At 34.0% G+C, this 23,173-nt stretch overlaps 3 protein-coding genes across 3 annotated transcripts in view; 2 read left to right on the forward strand and 1 right to left on the reverse strand.

Annotated features, from left to right (window-relative positions):
• Positions 1-574: 574 nt before the first annotated feature.
• HELRODRAFT_159586 (hypothetical protein) lies at positions 575-6,926 on the forward strand (the record flags this gene model as incomplete). Its single annotated transcript, XM_009011464.1, has 5 exons — positions 575-693; positions 2,064-2,338; positions 2,499-2,588; positions 2,664-4,189; positions 4,272-6,926. The coding sequence occupies 5 exons, from the start codon at positions 575-577 to the stop codon at positions 6,924-6,926; spliced, it is 4,665 nt and encodes a 1,554-aa protein (XP_009009712.1).
• A 1,962-nt stretch (positions 6,927-8,888) lies between these two features.
• Positions 8,889-9,354, forward strand: HELRODRAFT_62145 (hypothetical protein; the record flags this gene model as incomplete). The annotated part of the gene is made up of 2 exons (XM_009011465.1): positions 8,889-9,022; positions 9,123-9,354. Coding segments are annotated over 2 exons (366 nt in total), but the record flags the coding sequence as incomplete, so codon positions are not given.
• A 9,591-nt stretch (positions 9,355-18,945) lies between these two features.
• Positions 18,946-23,173, reverse strand: part of HELRODRAFT_159588 (hypothetical protein) — a gene marked incomplete at both ends in the record, with an annotated part of 5,010 nt that continues 782 nt past the window's right edge. The window contains 3 exons of the mRNA XM_009011466.1: positions 18,946-18,969; positions 20,047-20,167; positions 22,490-22,588. Of these exons, the coding sequence (XP_009009714.1) occupies positions 18,946-18,969; positions 20,047-20,167; positions 22,490-22,588 (244 nt within the window). The remainder of the gene's footprint in view (positions 18,970-20,046; positions 20,168-22,489; positions 22,589-23,173) is intronic.

A 23,173-nucleotide genomic window follows, 5' to 3' on the forward strand; every position in this document is an offset into this window, starting at 1 on the left:
ATAAACAGCAATAAACTAAAAAAATTTAACATTCGATTGTCTCTGTTGGACCGCCATCATAAAAATTACTTTACATAGAAACAACAATGCGTACCCAGTTTACTTTTAAATAATATTTTTAATACAAAGATGTATTTGTATGTGTGTGTATATTTGTATGTATGTGTGTGTGTACATGCATGTGTATGTATGTATGTATGTATGTATGTATGAATGTGTGTGTGTGTGTGTGTGTGGTGTGTGTGTGTGGTGTGTGTGTGTGTATGTACATGTTTGATTTGAAAAATCTGGTTTTTAATGTGATTGAATGGCGTAAAAATATTGCCATCGTTGGGGAATCCATTTAATTTCAACTTTTATTGCTTGGCAGGATTGAAATTATTGAATTAACCCTTGAAAGTTTTGCGATAAAAAGAACAATTAATGAAGAACCGATCTATTTTAAAAAATCTAAAACAACAACGACGGTAAATTAAGTAACTTGAACGTAAAAAAACTAAAATAAACGAAAAAAAACATAAAAATATTCTAATAAAAATTAAAAAAATCCAACGAAGCAGAAATATTTCCAAAAATGTCCTGCAGTCCAGTAAGAAGAAGCAGGCAGGCAGGCACGCGTGAGTCAGGCGTGGAATTACATGCTCGCTTGTTAGTTAGATGCACCTTCCTATCCTTTCTAGGGAGGATAGGAAGGTGCATACTTTCAAACAAACAGACATGGTATTGTCAACAAACATTAACTTAAGACTCATAGATGTACCGAAACATACCAGTCAGCCATACGTAAATACGCATCTTCATACGCGCATGCAAACGTGCAGACAAACAAATAAACATATATATAGATACGTATGTTCATACATATACGCACACATGCACACATAGAGAAATACATAAATATGCATATACATACGTACATTCATGCATACTTGTGTGCATTTGTAAATACACACCAACATACATGCATGCATGTATGCATACATACATACAAACATACATACATACATACATACATACATACATACATACATACATACATACATACATACATACATACATACATACATACATACATACATACATACACACTGCCTGTACGTTTTCTGCCCGGTGACTCAGCTAGAACGAAAATCAATATTCATGTAAACAAATATTTTCATCACCACCACTTTATCCATCATCATCATCATCATCATCATCATCGTCATCGTTATAACTCATCCTCTTCCTCCTTCTCATCATCATCACCATCATCATCATCATTTTATTTCAAAACCTATTCCATCATATTCCATCATCTTTATATCACCATTGTTGTAGTCATCATCCATGTGATAAGTAGTTACTCATTTAATTTATTATTATTATATTATTATTATTATGGTTATTATTATTATTATTACATTTTTTTATCTTTATTATCGTCGACATTGTTATCACCATCGTGCACTTGTGAATATTTTATAACCATCTCCTTTTTATTCATCATCGTCGTCGTCATCATCATCACCTTCCCCATCTTCCTCCTCCTTCTCTTCATCATCATCATCATCATCATCATCATCATCATCATCATCATCATCATCACAACTATCACATCATCTTCGCCATTAACCGTTCATTTTCCGGTTCCTCTTGTTCTATTTATCATTCAATGGAAGTTATTTTGTCATTTTCAAACTATCGCTCTGACGGACCGACAGACAGAAAGACAGACAGACAGACGGACAGACAGACAGGTGGACAGACAGTCAGACAGACAGACGGACAGATGGACAGACGGACAGAGACTGACGGACAGAAATTTTTCAATAGAACCTGCAGGAAATTATTTCCACGATTGGGAAAGTGACAAAAAAATTTTTTTTCTCTTAACGATTAAAATTCTAACGAGAAAAGAACAGTTGAGTTTTTTTTAGCGAGAATAATAATTAACCATCGATGAGTCTTTTTCATTTAATAATTTTTCCCTCGCGAAATTGCTTCGATACGAATTATCCGCCGATCTCATCAATAGGCAATTACCGATTCGTTCATATTTTTAATTTTTACGTTGAAAACAGGAAAACAAGTTTTGCCAGTAGATCTTCAGTCAAACACGACATCAAATCGCAGACGCCGCGTTTTCAAAAGCAGCAGCGGCCAACACAACAGCAAACGCTACTGCAGCAACGTCAACAACATGAGCAGCCATCATCGTCGTCGTCGTCGTCACCTCCTCCTCCTCCGCCATCTATCGACCTAACGGAATTTGAAAGAAATTGTTTCAACGCGTTGGATGCATTTCTCACGGAAACCAGACATCAGTCCAACCTTCTCGTTACTTCAAAGTCTTTAGGTTTCAATTTAAAAAAATATTCTTCTTACTGATTGTTTCAGTGACCGAATTGTTTTTAACAGATGCTCTCAATGATAATTATTCAGACTATGAATACTATTTAAAATTGGGTGATAAATTTAAGAATTAAACAAACACGGGATAGCTTTCAAATGTTTAGTTGTTGTTTATTTTGAAGATGTTCAACTGGAGGGCAGTGACGTCACAAGTCCGTCGTCATGGCAACGTCCAATCAACTTGGAACTTGAAGGTTTGCAGTCCTCCCATACGTTTTATAAATTAATATATTTTAAATTGGCTTGATCGATTGAAAATAATTACTCAGCTTCTGAAAGGAAAGTATTGGATCAGAAATCTGTTTTCCAACGATCGTTGAGTGAGCAGAAACCTCGTCTGCCGCCTCTATCTCACCTGCCTTCGCACTCCTCAGTTAAAAAACCAACCGTGGAAGTTGGCAGGTCACCACACAAACTGACTGATCACCATTCATCTAATCTGGCTTCAGCAACAAAACACCTCCATCACTACGCCGAACACATGAGGCACTACCAACCCACCCACGACACAAACCCCAGCCCGACCCGCAAAAGTCCAACCAGTCCATCATGGTCCAGATATCCACGAGAAAGTCCCACAAGATCTCCTTCTTCTCGATCTAAATCGCCTAATAGCGCAAATCGATTTTTTGAAAATGACACTTTTCCAGATGACTTGGAAAGAAAAGACGTTTTGTCGTCACTTTCATCAAGCTCTGAGGAATCATTGAACGATCGAAAAGAAGCAGAAATGAGAAATTTTGAAAGAGATGAAGTCGGTCTGGTAAACTCAACTAACGGTGACGATGATATCTACACGTACGATCTTGCAAGTTTTGCTGCATCTGTGCACAGCAGCACCAAGCATTTAATGAGCCTTAATGCTAGCCCTCCAGATTGCAACTACGAAAAATTTACTCAAGTTTTAGAGTCATCAGAAAAATTACTCTCGGAATGTTACTTTGATCACAAAGCACTACCTAAACATTTGCAAAATTTAAGTTCAACAGCTCAAGTTAAAACGAGCAACCAACCTTTAATCCAGCCCAAACAACAACTTCCCGATGACAGAGAAGAAATTAGTAACTATGCAGAGTCACAAGTCACTAAAAATTCAAACATGCACTTCTCTCAGACTGACGATTGGTCTCCAATTAGAGATCTTCTGTACCCAATTCTTGATGTCTCACCCTCTGTCGAACAAAAAGAAGAAGGTGCTGAACGTAAAAAAAATTCTGAATCTGAAAAGATAGAAAAAAGCGAAAAAGTTATAAAATCTTATGAAAATAATTTAAAAAATACAAAAGAAAAAGATAATCATAACACAGAAAAGCAAAAACCTTCGCTGGCAAAATCTTCACAGGCACTACCACAAAGAAATGATCGCGCTGATAACTGGTCGAGTGATGTAATGAAGAGGTTTCCAGGTCAATTAACTCCTGTTGAGACTGATTTCGATGACGAAAACGACAAGCAAATCGGTCATCAAAAGCAAGCCCTGCCAAGCAATAACAACGACGCCGTGACTAGCTGGTTTGATAAAACTTCGCTCTTTGGCAACGTGGATACTAGCGATGAACGTGAAAACGATTTCTTAAACAGTCCGATTGTTTTTGTCAATAGTGATGAAGACAGGGAAATTGATTTGGACGAGGATATTCCTCCCAAGCCATTCATGAACAGAAAATCCACCAAGACTAACGTTCCGAAGCAGCAAGAAGCTGAACAAAGTAGATTGGATCTTGAAAACTTTACGATAAATCAACAAGCAAATGACGACAAAAAAATCATTGACTCTAAAAACAATCAATTTGAAGTTAGTCAAACGTTAATTTTTAATTTTGTTGAAACATTTAAATTTTTATAAAAAATATATTATTTTTTTTATACAATAATAGAGCCAACAACAACTGCATTCTAGCAAAAGTGAAACAAGTTCAAACGCAAACTTAGTTAAAAATGCGAATCCCAGTTTACCAAATACTAAACAATCTTCACCTAATGATACACCTACTTCAGCGGTGAAAGCAAAACTATCGAAGCATCCACCTCCTCCTCCTCCTCCTCCACCAAAACAACGAGCCATTTCTTACGAGGAGACACACAAATATTTAAAATCAAAAATTCTCGAGCCTGTTCAGTTAGACGAAAAAACAAAAACCGTAAGTGAAAATGAAAATATTGCTCCATCCTCTGTAAAGAATATAATACGAACTTTTGAAACTGTACAAGATAACAACAAAGCAAACATTCATAAAGAAGAATCTCCAAGCAAAAGATCTCCAGGTCGATCTTCTAAAGCAACTAATAACCATTCGGAGCAACATAGTCACATTCAACCGAATGAATGTTATAATCAAGAGGTTGAAGCGAATATTTCAAAACCTTCTGATTTCTCGCGGAGACAAATTTCAAATGAAAATGAGAAAGTTAAATTGCCACAAAAACCTAATAGAGATCAAATTCAGGGGCATAAATCTTCGGATGAAAAATCGTACCAACGTAATAAATCAGCGTATTCGGCAGGTGACTCATATTCTCCTAAGAAACACATTGAAAGCCGCAGCTCTTTTCATCAACACGAAGACGTTAAAGAGAGCTCTGGTTCACCTAGAGCCGCATTAGTCATGAATGCCAACAATTTTGCGGACAATAAAAAATTACAACAATCCGCATTGAGAGAACGTCCATGTCTCGCCAGAAGTCAGGAGTCTCCTAAAAGTCAAACAGCTCTTCAACGACAACTACAAATGCAACCAAAACAACCACACCGCCAGCAACAGTGTCATCAACAACAAAATAATCAACAACAAAATAATCAACAACAACCATTGAAAAGTCAAAGTGAAGGTGTTCATAGTCAACAGCAAACAAAAAACCAATCCAGTAAAAAATTTAAAAGACCAATAAATCCAAAATCAACGCAAGTACAACCAACATCTAAATCTTTTCAACGAGCTCCACCTATTCCACCGCACAAATCGCCAAGCAGAAGACCTCCGCATAACGGATCAAATCCAAATCTAGTGGAAACACCGTACATGCAGTCACCTTTAGAACAAGGCCTAAGGAAAAGGCCACAAAGATTACAAGCAAATCAACGCCATCTTCCGCCACAACCGCAAATTTCAACGTCAGATCACGAACGAGCAAACAATAGAAGTGGACCAGTTATGCATAAAAGAGGAGCCGTGTCCATGCATGATTTGGATGATTACTCTTCATCAGCATCCCCTTACCATGGGCACTATCCTGAACTGTCCGATTATAATTTTCAACAAAATTTTGATCCCCGGCAACCAAACGTATCTCCGGCTCATCGTCCTCATTATTCAAAAAAGATACCAAATAGTCAGTCGCTGACATCATTGCCAGTGACAACGTATGAAACTGATTACTTGAACCCCAGATATGATGTTGCGTATAATTATGCAATAAATAATGAACATCTTAATGAGAAACAAGAAAAGTTATTGAAGCTTCAAGAAGAAATTGAAAAACGCAAGTATCACCTTTCTGAATTAAGTAAAACTCAACTGCAACAGTACCAACAGCAGCAACAACTTTATGACCAACTTCCATCTCGATGGTTCACAAAACCTGACAGCGATGAGTATGGTGTGCGATTGTACAACGATCCCGAAGCCTATTCCATTTCTAGTCCTCTCTCACAACATCGAATTGTTGACCAACAACGACAGCACCAATTTGTTCACAACCCTGAAAATTCACGTTATATGGGGTTGATTAAACCTATAGATTATCAAATACATCCTGAAGACTTTCTGACAGATGAAGACATTATATCATCACAAGTTTCTCAAGTGTGTCCCACTATAGATCCAGTTCACGCGCATGTTTACAGCTCCGTTGAATACCTCGCACACAAATCTGGAGAAAGTGGTCAATACCAATATTTGCCTCCCGAGAGCAAACTCGTCGAGCAGTACTTGGATAGAAAAGCCACGGAAATTAACCAGCAAATGCGTCCAATCGGTCGCAAAATGAAAGGATACGTGGATCAAACACCGAAACGTCGCAGCAAATCGGAATATGCTGGAGCTCTCAACGAGCCCGCTTACGCACCAACAACATTCAAAGGCAGTTTAGGTTACCTCAATGCTTTGATTCCTGGAACTGATCCATATATCATGCAACAAAGAGATCAAATAATTCCTGACTTACCTATTGATGAATATCTGGATAATAGGCCGGGCCTTTGCCTCGACGATTTGGAGCTAAGCAGACAAACATTTGCTGATATTTTAACTCTCAATAAACCGTTCATGACAGCAGAAATTTATCCAGAGTTAACTATGCAACAAGATAACTCAATAGATGATCAAGTACCGGCTAGAAGAGAAAGATACATGGATGACGGTATGATGGAGATGAGGAGCTACGGTGGCCATCTAACACGGGACGACATGACGCCTGCAATGACAATTCTGGATGATGTACCAAGTAGAACCAGAAATATTTTGAGAGATATTGGAAGTAGACCGCTGTCTGACGATTTAGAAAAATATTTCCAACAAACAGACGGTTATTAAAAATTGTTACGTATTTAAAAAATAAAAAATTGATTCACAGCATTGCTAAGAAGCCTTCTGAAAATGGAAATGTTTGTTAACAGATTCTATGGGGCTAGTGTACAGAGAGGAAAGTATGAATAGCGTGGCCGAATCAAATGATGAATTTGTTATGGAAGGCGGAATCACAATTAAAATGCAAATGGAAAAGAAGAAAAAGGTCGAAATTTTTTATATCGAATTTGCGATTTTTAAAAATGATTTGCAAACTAATGAAAATAAATGAAAATTTAAATAAAAATAAATTTTTTGTATCATATTTGCTTGAAAAATTTATATTGAATTAGAAAGAATCATAAATCACTGTGAAAATATTTTAGTAATGGTTGTTAGTGGTTTTTCTGCATGTTCATCTTTTTAAATGAATTTTTTCTATTAAAATCCTGGATTTTAGGTTTGCATTTTAATATAATTACTAATTGAAAAATAAAATAAAAAAATGTTTGAAATTTCCAGTCAGGTACAATGGAATGTCTAACACAACGATACAGCTTCGAAACTAAAAGAATTTTATTCACGCCCGATGTCAGAGGTAATGCATTGCAATCGCTACATCATATTTCAATCTTATGTACAGTTTTTAAACGTTGGCATTATGTCTTTCGTGAACAAATCAATAGGTTAACATCCATCATGAATAAATATGTGTGCTATTACATTATTTAAACTTTTTTTATTGTAGGTAGTAGTGAGTAAAACATCCATTGTATTTCAGATAAAAATCTAGGCTTAAAAATAGTTAGCGGCAAAACATTGGGACTAAACGCTGAAGATGAAATGGGCGCATTTGTCCTATCCATATATCCTGGATCAGTGGCAGAACAACTGCATGGCGAGCTGCACGAAGGTCTTCATCGGATCAGTAGTCCTTCTTGATCATTAAACGTTGTTTATCAATTATTTAAGTACTTGAACGTTTCCCATTGTTTCTTTCTGATATTATGTTATTGCACGTTATTAAAATTAAAAAAAATGTTTGTCTCAAGAAGTGTTGATATTTCAAAATAATTAATCAAAATGAATCCAGGAGATCAGGTGCTTGAGTGGAATGGCGAATCATTATCTGGCAAGAAGGACCAGGAAATTCTTCAAATCATGACGAGAGCTGCAGGAGAAGTTGAACTAGTCATCAAATCGTTAGTTTCGAAGTTGATATATTTTGCTAATGTAAAAATTGTGACCTTGGTTGATAAAGCTTTAGCATTTTGATAATTTCGCATACATTTTTCACAGCAACGTTTATTCGAGTACCCACCCATCTAATACGATGTCAACATTCACATCGAGGAGTGTTGAATCCTCCTTCGACAACATGCAAAACATAAGTGACTGTGAGTTTTAATTGTTCATTTGATTTCATTTAGTGTGTTTTGATTTTTATAAAACACGCTGTTTTAAACCTTTCCGAAGATGGTACTCCAAATATGACTCCCGCGTCAACGAGAAAAGAAACAAGCGTCAACGAATCACCGAGTCAGGCGAGCCTACTTAACCAGTCCGCTAAATTCAGACTACCAAATAACGTGCCATCTCCAACTCCAGCCATGTCCATCACACCTCTTTCCAACAGGAGGGTTGAGTCGATATCTTCGCTGAAGTCGCAATCCGATTCGAACGAACGAATCAAGACACAAAATTTTAGTCGATCAGTAAGTTTGGCGAATATTTAATATACTTATTTATATACTTAGTAGGATGAATGTAGTGAAATTATTTTAGTAAATATTTAATATATTTCAAACACAAAAAATTCACAATTTTTGAGATTTAAGAAATTCAATATTTTACATAATCATTGAAACAGGAAACAGATTCTTACCTTGGTGAAATTCAGGTGGGCGATATTTTGAAATATTTTCAAAAATAAAAAACAATCGAAGCCTGTTAAAACATTTGTAAAAATCAACATGATATTTGATTGGACAGATTCAAATGAGTTACGACGATTTTGATAACTCGTTGAACGTCCGCGTCATCAGAGCTAAAAATATCCAGCCAGTCAGAAAGAGCAACGTTGTAGACGCGTTTGTCAAAATTAGTCTCCTGCCTATAACAAAGTACGACAATAAGAAAATGTTATTTAAATTATTTCATTTTGTTTCGTTATTAACTTTTATCACTCTGCCTAAAAGCTAAATATTGTAGATTGATTGAAAGTTATTTAATTTTTCTTGCTATTCTTAGTCCGCAAGATTGTAGGAAAACTAAACCTGTAGAAAAAACATTAAACCCGGAATGGGATCGTTTATTTGTGTTTCTGGGAGTTGACAGAATGCAGCTTATGGAACGGGCTGTTGAAGTTTCCCTCTGGGATCACGATAAATTTTTGCCAAATACATTCATTGGCGAAGTGGTTATTGACTTCAATGGTAAATTCATCCTCTGTTGAATATTAATTGCTCAAGATTAAGTTTAATTAAATATTTTAAATTTTGTATGACTATATCGAGATTTGTTTTTGTTGAATGACAGTTTACAAATAAAAATCATAAAAACATTCAGACAAAAAGAGATTGGATAACAAGGCATACTGGTACAGACTGTGCCTGGAAGACAACCACACAGCTTTTGGTGGACGACCTCGATCCAGTTTGTCCTCTGAAAGTCTGTCGAGTACACCAAACAGGTTGAACACCTATCAAATTATTTGAGAAGAACATTCAATTTTATATCCTATATATATATATATATATATATATACGGATACGAAAATGATTCGATGGATGCAACATGTTAATCGGAGGGGCCACATCCATACAACTGAAGTCCTTAAAAGATGCACATCGACGTCATCGTCTATGTTGGTTTAGTCATGTCAGGCAAAGCGAAGATGGGACAATAACCTCTGTCTCGAATCATCAGGTGCCTGCCAGACGATCGCTGAATGCAGACAATTAAGGAAAACCTAAAGGCGCTAAATCTCAGGCAGCTGGACGCAAATGGTCGAGAGGCTTGCAGACAGAAATTGATGTCATGAATACAAAAGTTCAACCCAAAACGGAAACGAACTCTAAACGAGGATTGATTGATATATGAGACTTATTTTTAATGTAAAATCATTTTTGAGTTTATTTTTCTTAAATTACAAAATTTAAATATTTTTTTCAGTTTTGACATGATTTTATTTTATTCTTTATAAAAAGATAATAGTTTTGTGTAACATTCTGACGAGACAGATCGATAGGCAGTGGATCGATACATTTCAATGTGAAGGGCATGCCGTCCCATGGTTTGAACAGGTCACCTCAAAAAGATACGTACGTAGGTTCAAACCTAGCCAGCATCAATAAAGATCCGTCCACCAGCTCTATCGGAGGTAGTGCATTAGATCATTCATATGAATTTAAATGAATATGATTTTATTATAAGAACATCGGTTTTCCTGTTGAATTATTTAATTTTCTGCTTTTAAAATGTGGTACAAAATCTAGTTTGAAAACCACTGACTCCGTTCTATAACAGTTTATTTATTTTTGAACATTTACCAAGAGTCATCATACAGCGTACGGAGCCAAGGACAGTTTCACGTATCCGAGCAACCTGCAGTGGTTGCAGCAGCAGCAATAACAGCAGCAGCACCAGCGTCCGTGGTGAGTGTGTTTCCTGATGTGCACACCGTGCCACAATCCACATCCGATTCAAGTGGATATTTTTTTTCCGAGGATAGCACTGGAGGTCATGGGGTGGATGGGAATGTACATCGGGACAGAAGTGCGGTCGCTGGAGGGCTGGCGGTTCCTGGGGATCACTGGTTCCACACGCAGATTGATTCTGAAAGCTTCGAAATTATAAAAAATCAGCCAAAAAAGCTCTCCGAAACGAAAGATGAAGATTACAACAAATCAACCCAGAGTGACGATGATAAGGCGAAACATGCAGTTGGTGCCACGAATGACCACAAAGTGACCGACCATCCAAATCACCACCCTGATAGCCACACTTCTTTTAAAACCAAAAACCAAGCTCAATTGGAATCCTCTGCTCAAGAACTCGACCAAATTTTTCAGGAGTTGTCAGAAGCGTCAAGAAACATTCAGAGAACAATTGAGAGGAGGTCAAGTAGTGCCGGCAACATGTTGGAAGAGGTCAGTGAATAATTTTTTTTTATTATTAAATTAGTTTAAAAAGTTTTCAGTAATTTAAGTTTTATGGTTAAATTAATTTAAATAGTTTTCAATAATTTAATAATCATACCTATCATCATCATCCATATATTTTATATTTTAAACCAACCAATTTAAATTGCATTTTGTTGCAATTTACTGCAACAAAAACTGTAAAATGTTATTCTTTAAAAATGTTAAAAAATTAGAAAAAGTTGACACATAGTAAAAAATGTTAAAGCTGAAAAAATGGAGACAGCTAGCAAACAATTTGTTACTTTTTGAGCTTCTTGTACCTGAACAAAAATTCGATGACATTGAAACTTTGCCAACAATTTTAAAACCTTTTCCCTATCAATTTTTGATGAACTTAGCCACCAACGCAATTTATAAATAACGATTAAACATTGAAGGACATTTTCTCTGGGGCGTAACTGAAAATAATATTGCATTACTTATTTATGTAATTAATTATATGCCATCGTTCATGTAAGACATTAATTTGTTGTTATAATATTGTGATGACAAAACAATTCTTCAGAACAAAAGATCTGTGGGATCACCAGTACCTCACCATCCAACCTCTGCCTCCATCAATGAACTCAAGACATCAACATCACCAACAACAACATCACCACCACCACAACAACAACAACCAACATCACCACAACAGGCAACAACACCATCCACAACTGATAACACGTTTTCATCTGCTCCGACAACAATCGCCGCAACAACCTCTGCAACAAAAATATTGGACGACAACAAATCAAACAACTCGAGTTCTTCGTGCAGTATCGAAACGGCGTTCAGACGGGCTTCAACCATCGCCGATGCGGAAGAACAAGTGGAAACGTTCAACGTGGTGCAGCAACAACATGAACGACTGCAACAAAAAGCTCAACAACGACATAACTCGCAACAACACACTCAACATCAACAACAACAACAACATGCTGAAGAAAGTACAAAGTTGTTGAAGGCTGATTCGGCTGAATGCGTGGCTTCTTACGCTAATTCATCACGCTGCTCAACGCCTGTCAGTTTTTTGTTGTCGTGCTTTTTCAAGAAGTTGTGCTGCTGAATGACTGTTGTTGTTGTGTTGTTGTTGTGCTGTTGTTTTAAGGGTGTTGTTGTTGTGATGCTGTTGTTGTGTTGTTGTTGTCGATGTGATGTTGTTGTTGTGATATTGTTGTGGTGATACTGTTGTGATGTTGTCGTTGTGATGTTATTGTAATGTTGTTGTTCTTTCACATTGTCACTGCTCTTTGAGAAAGAAAGAATACAGCGTGAATAATAATTACAGTAATTGTGGCTGAGTTGTATTGTCAGCTTGTGTTTCGGATGTGAAAATTGTTTACTTCACTATTACAATTATAGTATTTAAAATGACCACCAATTATAACGTCAATTTAATAATAATAATAATAATTATTATTATTATAATAATTATTATAATTATAATAATAATTAATTATAATAATAATTATGAATGGCAATCAATTAGCTAATTGTTTGTTCGCATGTAGATTGACGCTTTATTTGAAGACGCCAAAAGGAATGAAATGATTCTGAAACAGATGAATAATGAAGGTAGTTGCTGTAATTAATGTTGCCACACACACACATACACACACACACACACCACACACACACACACACACACACAAACAAACACATACACACACGTACGAACACATACACACAACGCATACACACACACACTTTCTATATGTTTTTAATAGCATTACATTAAGTGTGTTTTGTATAGTAGGATTTTTGTTATGTGGTTTTTTACATGAATTTACTTTAATGCGTTGCGTTTTTTTCTCATGTGAATGTTAGACGCCATCTAGCTAACAATTGGATTTTTTTGTTTTTTTTGTTTAGTTTTGTTATCAGTGTCTTCTTTCTTATCAGCAGTTTTTAACTGCGTCATAACTTCATCATCTTTCCACTGTATTCGCTATCATCGTCATCTCCATCATCAATACCCTCTCCCTCTTCTTCCTTATCTTCCTCCTTCTCATCCTCCTCCTCATCATCTTCCTCATCATCATCATCCTCATCATCATCTTCATCATCATCATCATCATCATGGTCTTCGTCCTCGTAGATAATTCTAGAAACAATCCAGTGACGTCATCGATACACGGGCTGATAGCGGCGTTCAGTTGCTGCATCAGGGGTGGTGCTGGTGGCGGTGGCCGAAGAGTGCAGGTGTGTGTGTGTGTGCGTATGTGTGATTTAGTGTGTATGTGTGTGTGTGTGTGTGATTTGGTGTATTTGTATGTGTGTGTGTGTTAATTGCTGTGTATGTGTGTGAGAAAGAGTTGGTGAGTTTGTGTGTGTGTGTGTCTGTCTGTGTATTTGGATTAGAAAGTGAGTTTTGAATAACATGGTGTGAATATGTGTGTGAATTTGGGTGTGTAGTAAATGCCTTTGTCAATTTGTGTGTGAACATATATATCTATGCATGTATCTTTGTATATGTATGTAGGCGTAAGTATTAAAGTATTAATACAAGTATACTTTTGTGTGTGTATGTGTGTTGTATATATATACACGCAATGCATTGCACACACACACACCTTTTTGTGAGATGATTTTCGTAGCATGTTAACAAGCAGATTGTATGCATACCGAATGTGTGCGTGTGTTTCTATATAAAAATTCTTTTGTCTGCATAAACTCGAAGTTTGTTAGCATTTTTTGACATTTATTTGATAGGCAATACCCATCTGCATACATTCACAAATGCTTTTTTTTCTTGCACACACACACCCACGCGCGCGCGCGCACACCACACACACACGCAAACATATTTGCAAACCAAAGCATGCAAACAAACTATACATATACATTTATGCATACATGTGTACAAACATACATACACAAATCTATGCAAAACATTAATCCATACATACCATACATACATACATTCACAAACACATACGCACATGTTTACATAAAATCGATCATAAAATATACACATACATACATTTGTACAAAATATATATAAACATATATCTTAACATACAAAACATACAACACACACACACACAAACACTCACTGATATACACACCTAAGAGTTCTTTATTGTATTATGAATGCATGTTTGTATTGATTTGTCCGTTCTCCATGAAATGTTGCATTGTGTGGCTGTTGTTATATGTTGTTTTCGTTGGGGTTAATATACGTTGTTGTTGTTGTTGTTGTTGTTGTCGTTATGATGCTATCAAGTAGTGATGTTTTTTATTTCATTCTTTTGTATTTCAGGACTCGAAGTTTGTTGGAAACTCGTTGAAGCGGTATTATATGATGATGGTGTGATGATGATGATGACGTGATGGTGGTGGGATGATGGTGGTGATAATTGTTATGATGATTGTGATGATGATACATTAATGCGATGACGATTAAGATGATGAAAAACAACAACGATGTAGACAACTAAGACACGATGAAGCTGAAAATGACGATGATGAATAATGATGAATGATAATAGTAATCACCATACATAATAATGATGATAAAAATGATGGCTGAAAATCTGATAACGCTGACAAGAATTTCTTTTACGGTGACAACAAAATATAATAAAATTATCATATGACTATGATGGTGATCACCAAAATATATAGTTGACGAGGTTGATAATAATGGACGAAGATGATAACGACGACGATGCTGTTGCAGCTGTGGCTGGAACTGTGGCTGCTGTGGCTGTGGTTATAGCTGTAGCTATGGCTGTGGCTGCTATGGCTGCTGTTGTTAATGATGGATGATGATAATAATGATGACGACGACAACGACGATGAATGAAGATGATTGATTTCGATAGAATAGTTTATAATGATGATGCATTACATTATTCTAATGGCAATGATGGTCTCTAAGAATGTGATGATGACGATGATAATAATAGTAATTGTACTAATATTACTACTACTACTACTACTACTACTACTACTACTACTACTACTACTACTGCTACTACTACTACTGCTACTACTATTAATAATAATAATGATTATGAAAACGATGATGATTATGATGATGAGAATGAGAATGATGATTGGTGTTGCTTGATGTCGTAAAAATAAAGTAGCAGTGGTAGTAGTGATAGTAGTAGCAGCAGCAGCAGTAGTAGTAACAGTAGTAGTGATAGATTGAGCAGTTTTATCGTAATAAAACTACCACTACCGCTACTACAACTACTACTACTATTACTTTTACTACTACTAATACTACTACTACTACTACTAATAATAATAATAAAAATATTAACAACAATATTACTAATAATAAATGATCTTATTAATAATTTATCTTACAACAACAACATTGAACATCAGATAGATTTTTCAACTCCTTGCTGTTCAGTGAAAAAACAAACACTTCTACAAAAGCTATGATCAAGAGATCATCCATCACCAACATCAACAATATCATCGTCTTCATCGTCATCATCATCATCCTGACCAAAATCATCGTCATCATCATCATCATCGTGACCACAATCATCGTCAACTGCTAATATTAGCGTCGTCATCATTGACATCATCGTCATCGTCATCATCATTAAAATGTCCTCATCATCATTCATTGTCACTACTGTCGCCATTCCATGCAATCCAGCCACCAACTGAAGCATGGCATTGTTTGCTCGTTATAACGAAGTTCATGATTGCAATTTGCATGTCCGTCAGTCTGACGAGGTTTTTGTCGCTATGTTTGGAATGGGATTTGGAAATTGAAATACAATTAGTGGATGGTTCATCATCATCAATAACAACAACAACTGCAACAATAATAACTTCTAAAACAAACACTACAACAACAGCAACAACATTTGTACCAACATGAAGAGTTGCAACAACGTCATAATTTCCACACCAACAATTAACAACAACACGATCAATTACGTCATCGCCAATGTCACAACAACAACACCGGCCAGATCCAGTATTCTTTGCTGTAGACTTAAAAACAACATTGTATGACATAGCAAGCAACAAAACAAAACTCTACAACAAGTCTGAAACAATGTTTCGGATGTTGTTAGCTAATCACGCTGAGAACAACGACGATGCTATGGGCTATAGAACTACCGATAACACCGATGACAAATTGTAATCATCGTATCATATCAACAGTTACATTTTCATCGTCAATAATTACACGATAAAAATTCAACCTCAATCAACTAATCGCAAACTTTTATTCAATTTATTCGATAGGTATATTGACCAATCAAACAAGCTCTACCTACCTTGGATTAAAAGTTATATTTCATACTATATATATATATATATATATAAATATATATATATATATATATATATATATATTTAATCATTTTTACATACTTTGTCATTTCATTTTATCTATATTGGGCATATAATTCAGAAACTGTATTTTTACGTATACATATATATGTATATATATATATATATATATAAATATAAATATATATATACATATATATACATATATATGTATATATATATATATGTATATTATACATTTATATATTGATTGTTCATACTATTTATTTGTAACGTGTGTGTTGCGAAGTCAAACATTAATATCTAGTCTATGTTGTAAATTTTTCATTCTTTGCTCTTTCTTACGTCATCACTTGATTCTTCAAGCCTCCGTCATTGGTTCAGAATTGTTAATCATTCATTCATTCATTAATTCATTTGTTCATTCATTTGTTCATTCATTTATTCGTTCGTTCGTTCGTACGTTCGTTCGTTCGTTCATTCGTTCGTTCGTTCATTCGTTTGTTCGTTCGTTCGTTCATTCATTCATTCATTCATTCATTCATTCATTCATTCATTCATTCATTCATTCATTCATTCATTCATTCATTCATTCATTCATTCATTCATTCATTTATTTATTCATTCATTCATTCATTCATCCATCCATCAATTCGTTCGTTCGTTCGTTCATTCATTCATTCATTCATTCATTCATTCATTCATTCATTCATTCAATCAAACGTTTTTTTAGTTCATTAATATTCGTTCTCTTATTGACATTTCAACATTTAGGAAATAATTCAATGTACGAGTTGAACGTTTAACCAGCCGTTGAATAGATAAGCAGAGAAAGAAAGATAGAAAGAAAAAAAGAGGATAGAAAGAGGAGAGAGAGAGAGAGAGAGAGAGAGAGAGAGAGAGAGAGAAGGAAAGAGAATTAACAAGATGAACAAAGTTTGAAAACATAGAAAAGTATTTAAGACGTTAAGATAAAAGAAAGGGAGTGAGAATTTTAAAGATTACCATGATTTCCAACAACTAATAACCCAAAAGGACACAGTTGTTTTAATATTCTATTTATTAGCGAATGGCGAATTACATTTAAAAATGAACTTCTGCAACAACTGGCCCTTCTATTTTTTACTCATGCATCTTTGTATCGTGTGTTGTTGGTTGTTTTTACATATTTAAAAAAAATCGATTTGTCTTTGTAACGTTGTACGATTTTCATTCAATATCGTTCCTCTGTTTTTTACATTCTCAAGTTCCTATGTTATTGAATACGTCATTACTCTTTCAAAATTCATTCATTCATTATAAGGAAGGGTTGTGTGCGTGTGTGTGTGTGTGTTTGTGTGTGTGCGCGTGTGTATTTGTGGTCTGCGTGTGTACGTGTGAAAAACTGCTTGATTGATTGGCTGGTTGGTTGATTGATTAATTGCTGTATATTATGTAAGTTTTTTTTATTACAATCTATATTCCTGTAATCATATTCATATAAAAGCTTGTCAAATATTGTTTAAAAAGTTGAATCTAGTTTTTCTACTATAAATCAAACACACAACCACACACACGCACACACACACACAAACAAACATCGTGTGACCATTTTGTCATATGAAAAGAAAAATTATATTGTGATATGGGGATAAAACAAAATTTCTGATTGCATATGTTACAATATGCTGCATATATTTTTAACAAAATGTAAAAATTCGTAACATATTTAACGAGTATCATATTTATTTGTTAGCTTTATTTTTGTTTATGATACTATTATGTTATTTATTTGTTAATTAATCAATTAATTAATTCATTCATTCATCTATTTATTTATTATGAACTCAAACATTGCAACTAAAAATGAAGTTGTATTGGAGCAAATCACATGTAAAATAGTAGTTCTATGTTTATATAATATCGCAAACAAACCAACCAACCAACCAATCAATGAAATACATTTATATAAAGCGAAATATTCATGAAATTCAACCTGATAATCAAAGATATTAGATGCATAATTTATTTAATAAGCCATCCAATGGGAGAAATGTCGGAAGATTGTGTGTAGTATTTGGCTTCTATGCGTTACTTCTTGGTATATTTCTATTTCATAAATATTTCAAGATTGGAGTAAAGTATTGTATTGCATTGCATTGTATGTATGTATTGCATTGAATTGCATTTATGTATGTATGTATTGTATGTATGGTTGTATGTTTTGTATGTTGTATGTATGTATGTATTGTATGTTAGTATATATCTATGCTTGTACGTACGTATGTATGTATATAGGCAAGTATGTAATGTGTGAATTTTTGTATTGTATAATATCCTATTGTCTTTTATTTTAATGGATATATGTTTTGTATCGGATTGTTTGTATTATATGTTATGAATTTTATTGTATGCATGCACAGTATTGTGTTGTTTTGTATGTTTTGGATGTATGTTTGTATGTATGTATTGCTTTGTAATGTATGTATTGTAATGTATGCATTGTAATGTATGAATTGTAATGTATGAATTGTATCGTTTATTTGATCAGCTTTGTGACACAGTGAGTTAATTAATCCCGTATCAGTGATGGTAAACAAACAAAATCAGTTCTTACGTTTCAACTTTACCTTTCGATAAATTTTATACAATTTTTTGATAAATTTATTTTTTCTGTTAATTTTTTCTAGATCAAAAAACTTTCTAAAATAATGTTTTATTATAGGTACATTGACATATTTAAAGCTTTTTTATACATATTTATTATAAATGTATATATATATATATATATATATATATATATATCTACACATAATTATATATTTAACATATAGACTTGTATGATATTATCTAAATGTATTAAAATCTATATTACACATATGATATATACATATATACATAATTATAGATATATATATATAAGATATATATATATATATATATATATATATATATATATATATATATACATTCATTTTCACTCTGAACATTACTTATGCTGGCGTGTCGAGTTTATATTAAAATCAGCTGTCCTCAAACTCTACATGGTTAGTTAAATAGTTCTTACTTACTAAATTTTGTCTTATCACTACTTTGTCAGTGACGTCATAATCATCATCGTCGTCGTTTTTATCATTATCACCATCGTCACCATTACTATCATCTTCATCATATGCATGTGTTATTAACTACCTCTTCTCTATCTTTCTTTCTACATAGGCAAACGTTTATTACTGCACACACATACGCACACACAGACACACACATACACATGCACATACACACTCACACACACACAGATGTAAATTTTATAACAAGCAGCCCATTTAACCAAAACACAATTTTATGATAAAAAATTTTATTTTTGTCTATTTAGGCTTTATTACGTTTATAAATGAAAGTTGTTTTAAAATAAAATTTCTTCAAACTGTGTAACATCATTAAAAAAACTGACTTAATTTATTTAAAATTATTATATATATAAATATTTAAAAAAATGGCAAAAGAATGCTATTTACAATAAATTGTCTATTAATAAATGAAATTAAAGAATATAAATACATTTCATGAGTAATTAATTATTATTCAATTGATTTAGTAGTTAAATTGTCTTTACTTGTGTAATGTATCAATTCATCAATTCAGGAGAGAGGAGAACATTTAAAAGAATCTCTTTTGTATTTCACAAAAGCTTCAACAACAAACACCTGATTCCATTTGATTCTACACAAACTTCCCCACGGATTGCATATGACAGGAGGGAGTCTGTATTTGAACCAGGTCATAGCAACATCAGTACCAGGCACCATCACCATTAAACCATCGCTCCTAGAGTAACATTAGTGTGTTAAAAAAATGTTACTACACTTACTGATAAGTAAACTTATTTATTTATTTTTTTTTTCTAAAATAAATTTAATTAATTAATAAATCGTAATCGTTGTCGTCATCATCATCGTCGTCGTCATTATTATCATCACCACCCCATCATCATAATCATTATCATCGTCATCGTCAGCTTCTTGTAAATGTCCAGGTCAAAATTGAGAAATTAAATTTAAACGCCTCTTAAAAATTCATGCCGGAAAACAGAGAAAACTTTGGCACCAACACATCAGATAAATATTATACATATAAATATATATACGTATATAATATCTATAATATTTAGTATATATATATAATATAATATATAATATGTATAGATAATATAACATATATAATATATATATATATATATATATGATTTAAATGTTTTAAGCTTGTTTTTCAGCCTTACTTCCTCTGTGTTTCTCATCACAATCTCACTCTTTCCTTTTCTCTCCCTCTCTCTTTTTTTGTCTTTTTTTGTCTTTTTCACTTTTTCCATTTTTCCTTTGTTATCTTTCCATTTCGTCCTTTCATTTCCTCATGTGGTGCTGTTTATGCCGATGCAGTTACACGTTTCTCCGGCATTCTTCCCGCTGTCTCATCATTAAAAATACTCCAGCTATCAATCATTATAACACACACACTCACTCACTCACTCACTCACTCACTCACTCACTCACTCACTCACACACACACACACACAAACACCCACACGCACACACAAGCACACATACACATACATACACATCATAAACACACACTCATTTTGAGGTGTATAACAGTAAAAAATTAAGTATAAATATACTAAAAATAATCAAGGACAAACAAGAGATTACTAAAAGTTTGCGAATAAAACTACAAATGAAAGCAAGAATGCGCTAAAAACCCAAAAAGAATGTTTCTCTCTTACGGATGAAAGTACGTTTTGATGCTAGAACTTCAGATTAGCTGGCCTTCTTAATTAGATTTTAATATTTTTTTCAAACATAAAACTAAAATATAAAACTAATGAAACGTGTGGTCTGTTAAAATCGTTAAAATATTTTTGAGTTTAAATGTATGTACATTGCCACGAATTCTTCAACTTTTCATTTGTCGTCGTTAGAGTTAACAACACAGCCTACCTACCATCATTCGAAACGCCCAACATTAACAACTGAAACAACACGTTACATCAACAATGAATGCCTTTCATAAAACATTATCCAAAGCAACAGCGTCAACAGACATTAACATTTTACAATTAAACTAACATGGCATCCATACTGCAAAGCATATACTAAACAACACAACATCTTTAACGCTAATAACGGTAATAATATCAACAACGCAACTTATGGTAACAAAATTTTAAATTAACGTTGGAAAAATTAGCAAAAACCTTTTCCCCCTAGTTCACAAGGTGAGGGAAGAATGTATATGAAGCTCGGGGATTTTGAAAAGCTAATTAAAGACGAATGTATGATGATTGTGGCTCGTTCGTTCTCAATAACCATAACAAAAATAGCAACAACAACAATAATAATAAAAAAATCATCAAGGTTAACAATGTTGTTGATGTTATGAGCCACCCATCCTATTACATTAAAAACATCAGTAACGAACTTTTATATTGAATATTTTTAAGTCCACAATTTGTTTTGGGCGTTTGTAGTGGAAAATATAATTGTAATAATACAACGACCACCACTAACGTTACTACTACTGCTACTACTACTGCTGCTGCAACTACTACTACTTCTGCTGCTTCTATTACAACAACTACTATTACACACATTATTACTATTGTAGTAGTAGTATTAACGAATTAGCTGTTACAGTATCAGCATAACCACAATCTATAAAGATGTCTAAAAACGAGCAATTGATTGAGAAATATTTGATATACTACTCGCAATTTAAAAATTGTTGGGAGAAAGCGTCGCCATTGTCTATTTGTGTTTTTTGTACCTTGTATCTATTCAATTACTTTAATCCTACAATTTTTGAATTATTTTTTAATCATTTTATATTAATTTCTCTATATTTATCTTAAAAATACATTTTTATATCTCACAGCGTTTTTTTATGACAGATATTTTTGGATAAAAATCTGCAAGTGCTAAATTTTTTTTTTTTTTTTTACAAAAACGCAATTTTAACAAATTAATCTAAAATATTAGACAAGGATAATGATAATAATTCATTAAAAAAAGTAAAAAAAATACAAAAAGATGTGCATCTCAGAACCATAAGATGGAACCAGTAAAGAACCAACCCAGCAAAATAGATTAGGATTACTTGAAAATTTTCAATTTTAAGTAGCGGTGTAGGTAGAGCCATACGTTTGCACGACTCATATTGGGCTTATTTGTGCACGATAAACAGCTTGAAATGGCTCTGTAATGTCGTTGCCGTTGCGAATGTTTTATTCATGTGTCGTTGTTGTTGATGTTGCTGATGATTTTGTTGTTGTTGATGTGTTTGATATTGTTGACGATGAATTGTTGTTATTGTTGTTGTATCGATGTTGTTGTTTTTGTTCTTGCGGAGCGTTCAGTATTTTGGTTACTGCTGTGTATGTAATTGACGTATTTTCATCGTCATCATCATCGTGATCGTCGTCGTCATCATCATCACCACCACCACCATCATCATCGTTATCATTCTCCTCATCATCATTATCAGCATCTTCATCAGCAGCAGCATCATCCTCACATTCATCATTAACGTTACCAGCTTTTTCACGAACATCTGATTGTCGACTACATCATCATTGTTATGAAATTTTTTCCCACTTACGACTTTTTCTAATTATTCTCCTTTTGTCTCCAACTGCTGGCATAAGTGTCAACAAGCAAACGCATGAATGATAACAAAAATCGGAAACGAGTGGCAAGAAAAAACAAAAATGCTTCAACAACTGCAGATAGAAGCAGCGACAGCAGCAGCAGTAGCAGTAGTAGTAACCACAACCACAACGTC

Source organism: Helobdella robusta (genome assembly GCF_000326865.2).
Source record: "Helobdella robusta unplaced genomic scaffold HELROscaffold_1, whole genome shotgun sequence".
NCBI lineage: Eukaryota > Metazoa > Annelida > Clitellata > Rhynchobdellida > Glossiphoniidae > Helobdella > Helobdella robusta.